The 2,260-nt window shown below is 64.9% G+C and overlaps 1 protein-coding gene across 1 annotated transcript in view; it reads right to left on the reverse strand.

Moving 5' to 3' along the window:
- OLIG2 (oligodendrocyte transcription factor 2) overlaps positions 1–1,751 on the reverse strand; it is a 3,805-nt gene extending 2,054 nt beyond the window's left edge. Inside the window, exons 1-2 of the mRNA XM_040484978.1 lie at positions 1,488–1,751; positions 11–742 (exon numbers count right to left, since the gene is read on the reverse strand). Of these exons, the coding sequence (XP_040340912.1) occupies positions 11–742; positions 1,488–1,736 (981 nt within the window). The 5' untranslated portion in view covers positions 1,737–1,751. The remainder of the gene's footprint in view (positions 1–10; positions 743–1,487) is intronic.
- Positions 1,752–2,260: the final 509 nt, after the last annotated feature.

Consider the following 2,260-nt stretch of genomic DNA (forward strand, 5'->3'; position numbering starts at 1 on the left):
GGTGGTGAACCGCGGGGTGGTGCGCGGCGTGCGCGGCGGCCGCGGGGTGCGCCGTGGCGGCGGGCAGGGGCGCCGAGTGCGCCAGGCCGCCGCAGGCCGACGGGTGGAAGCCCGCGTGGTGGCCGCCGTAGATCTCGCTCACCAGTCGCTTCATCTCCTCCAGGGAGTTGGTGAGCATGAGGATGTAGTTGCGCGCCAGCAGCAGCGTGGCGATCTTGGAGAGCTTGCGCACCGACGGGCCGTGCGCGTACGGCATGACCTCGCGCAGCCCGTCCATGGCGATGTTGAGGTCGTGCATGCGCTTGCGTTCGCGGCTGTTGATCTTGAGGCGTAGCTGCTGCAGCTCGGGCTCCGTCATCTGCTTCTTGTCCTTCTTGGTGGACGACGCGGCCGCCGACGATGCGGACGACGAAGTGCTGGACGAGGCTGACTTGAAGCCGCCGCCGCCGCCGCCGCCCAGCTTGTCCCCGGGGTGCGCGCCCGCCGCGCCCATGGCGCCGCGCAGCTCTGCGCTCAGCTCCGGAGGGCCGTCGCTCGGCGTGGACGAGGACACCGTGCCCCCCGTGAAGCCGCTGCCGCCACTGCCTTTGCTCCGGGCCGGCAGAAAAAGGTCATCGGGCTCTGGTGACGACGGGCGACTGGACACCAGGCTGGCGTCCGAGTCCATGGCCCCGAGGGATAGTCGCAGCTCTCGCGGGGTCCTCCCTCCCTCCCTCGGCCCTCGGAGCTTTGCGCACGCCTCCTGCGGAGAGGAGAAGAAACAGAAGAGAGAGATCTAGATCGAGGTCGAGGCACTCAGAAAAAGAGAGAAAGAGAGAGAGAGAGAGAAGCTGCTCCCGCCTGCACCGCAGCGTGCGGTCCAGGTGCGGGTGGCCGGTCGTTTTGTGTCCACCTCGCTTCCTTCTAGCGGCAGGCAGGTGCGCACGAAGTAACCTCTCTCTTTCTCTCCCCACTTCCTCAGCTCTCATCCACAGGTTGTTTTATTCCAGGGAGCATTGGAGCCCCTCAGAGAGGGTGGCCTTCTGGATGCCTTCAATTAGGAATCGGGAGGCCGAATCCCCAGGGCTGGAATGGCAAGTGAGGGTTTTTCTTTGGGAGGACGGAGATCTAAATAGAGAAGTATTTATTTGGTTTCTCAAACGCATCGACCTTATCTCCATCGACACCGAGCAACAAACACACAGGCACCCGGCGCCCGCGAGCCTAGATAACGTGCGTCGCGTCCGGGGACCGCGGGGAGCTTGCCAGCCGAGCGGGACTTGGGCAGGAGCTGTGGTCGCTTCGACTTCTGGCTTTTGGGGGAAGGGGGTGCTGCGGTGAGTGTGGGGAGGGTCAGAGCGGCGAAGCCACTCAGGGGAACCGGCGGGCAGGGGCGGGATCGGGGCCCTCTCTAACCGAGCTTCCTGGGTCCCTTGCGAGTTGAGGGGCGTCAGTCCCTGGGATACAGGCTGGGGCTGCTGGGAGGGGGGGGGGGCGGGGACACTTACTGTGGATGCACTTAGAGGAGCTCCTTCCCAAAAGCCGCAGTGGAGAACCGGGCTCCGGGCGGTGATGTCGCGTTGGTCTATAATAAGCATCCGCACCTTTCGGGGCTCCGCCGGTTTTTTATAGCCCGGTGGCGGCGGCGACCGCGGCGGCGGTGGCCGAGGCGGGGGCGGGGAACAATGTGCGGGTCCTGGAGGGGCCGCCGCGCCAATGAGCTGGGCCCGCCCGGGGGGCTGGGAAGCTGATGTCATCCGGGCTAATTCCGCTCAATGAAACTCGCCCGGCCCGCACACGCCTCCTCCCTGCGCACAGCCAATGGGCGTCGGCGGCCGGGAGATTCTTGGGGAGGGACTGGAGGAGGAACCCGAGGAGGGGGTGTGCGAGGCGAGCAGGAGGAGGAGGAGGGGTGGGGAGGGCTTGCCGGGGAAGTACCGAGGGCAGAATGCAGTTGAGATAGAGAGGGAGCGTTGTCAAATTTCTATAAAAATACGGTGACCACAGAGTCAGGCTGGAGGATGGCGTGGGCTGGGGGTTCTGCCGACGAACTAACCTGATACCCAAAGCGATCGGATCTTTGGGGATGCGCACGAATAACCCTGGCGATTCAGGCGCTGGGGCTGGAGTCTCCTCCTTTGCTTTTCATCTCCCTCTCTCTCTGGGTTCTCGTTGCCCGCCCCCCCCCCCCATCTCAAGCGTTTCATCAACACGGGGGCATTTGGAACCCCAAGGGTAAACGACAACCAGGCACAAGTTAAGCACGCTCCTCCGCGGGCGG

This window comes from Herpailurus yagouaroundi, unplaced genomic scaffold, assembly GCF_014898765.1.
Source record: "Herpailurus yagouaroundi ecotype Mexico unplaced genomic scaffold, PumYag 162, whole genome shotgun sequence".
NCBI classification, from domain to species: Eukaryota; Metazoa; Chordata; class Mammalia; order Carnivora; family Felidae; genus Herpailurus; species Herpailurus yagouaroundi.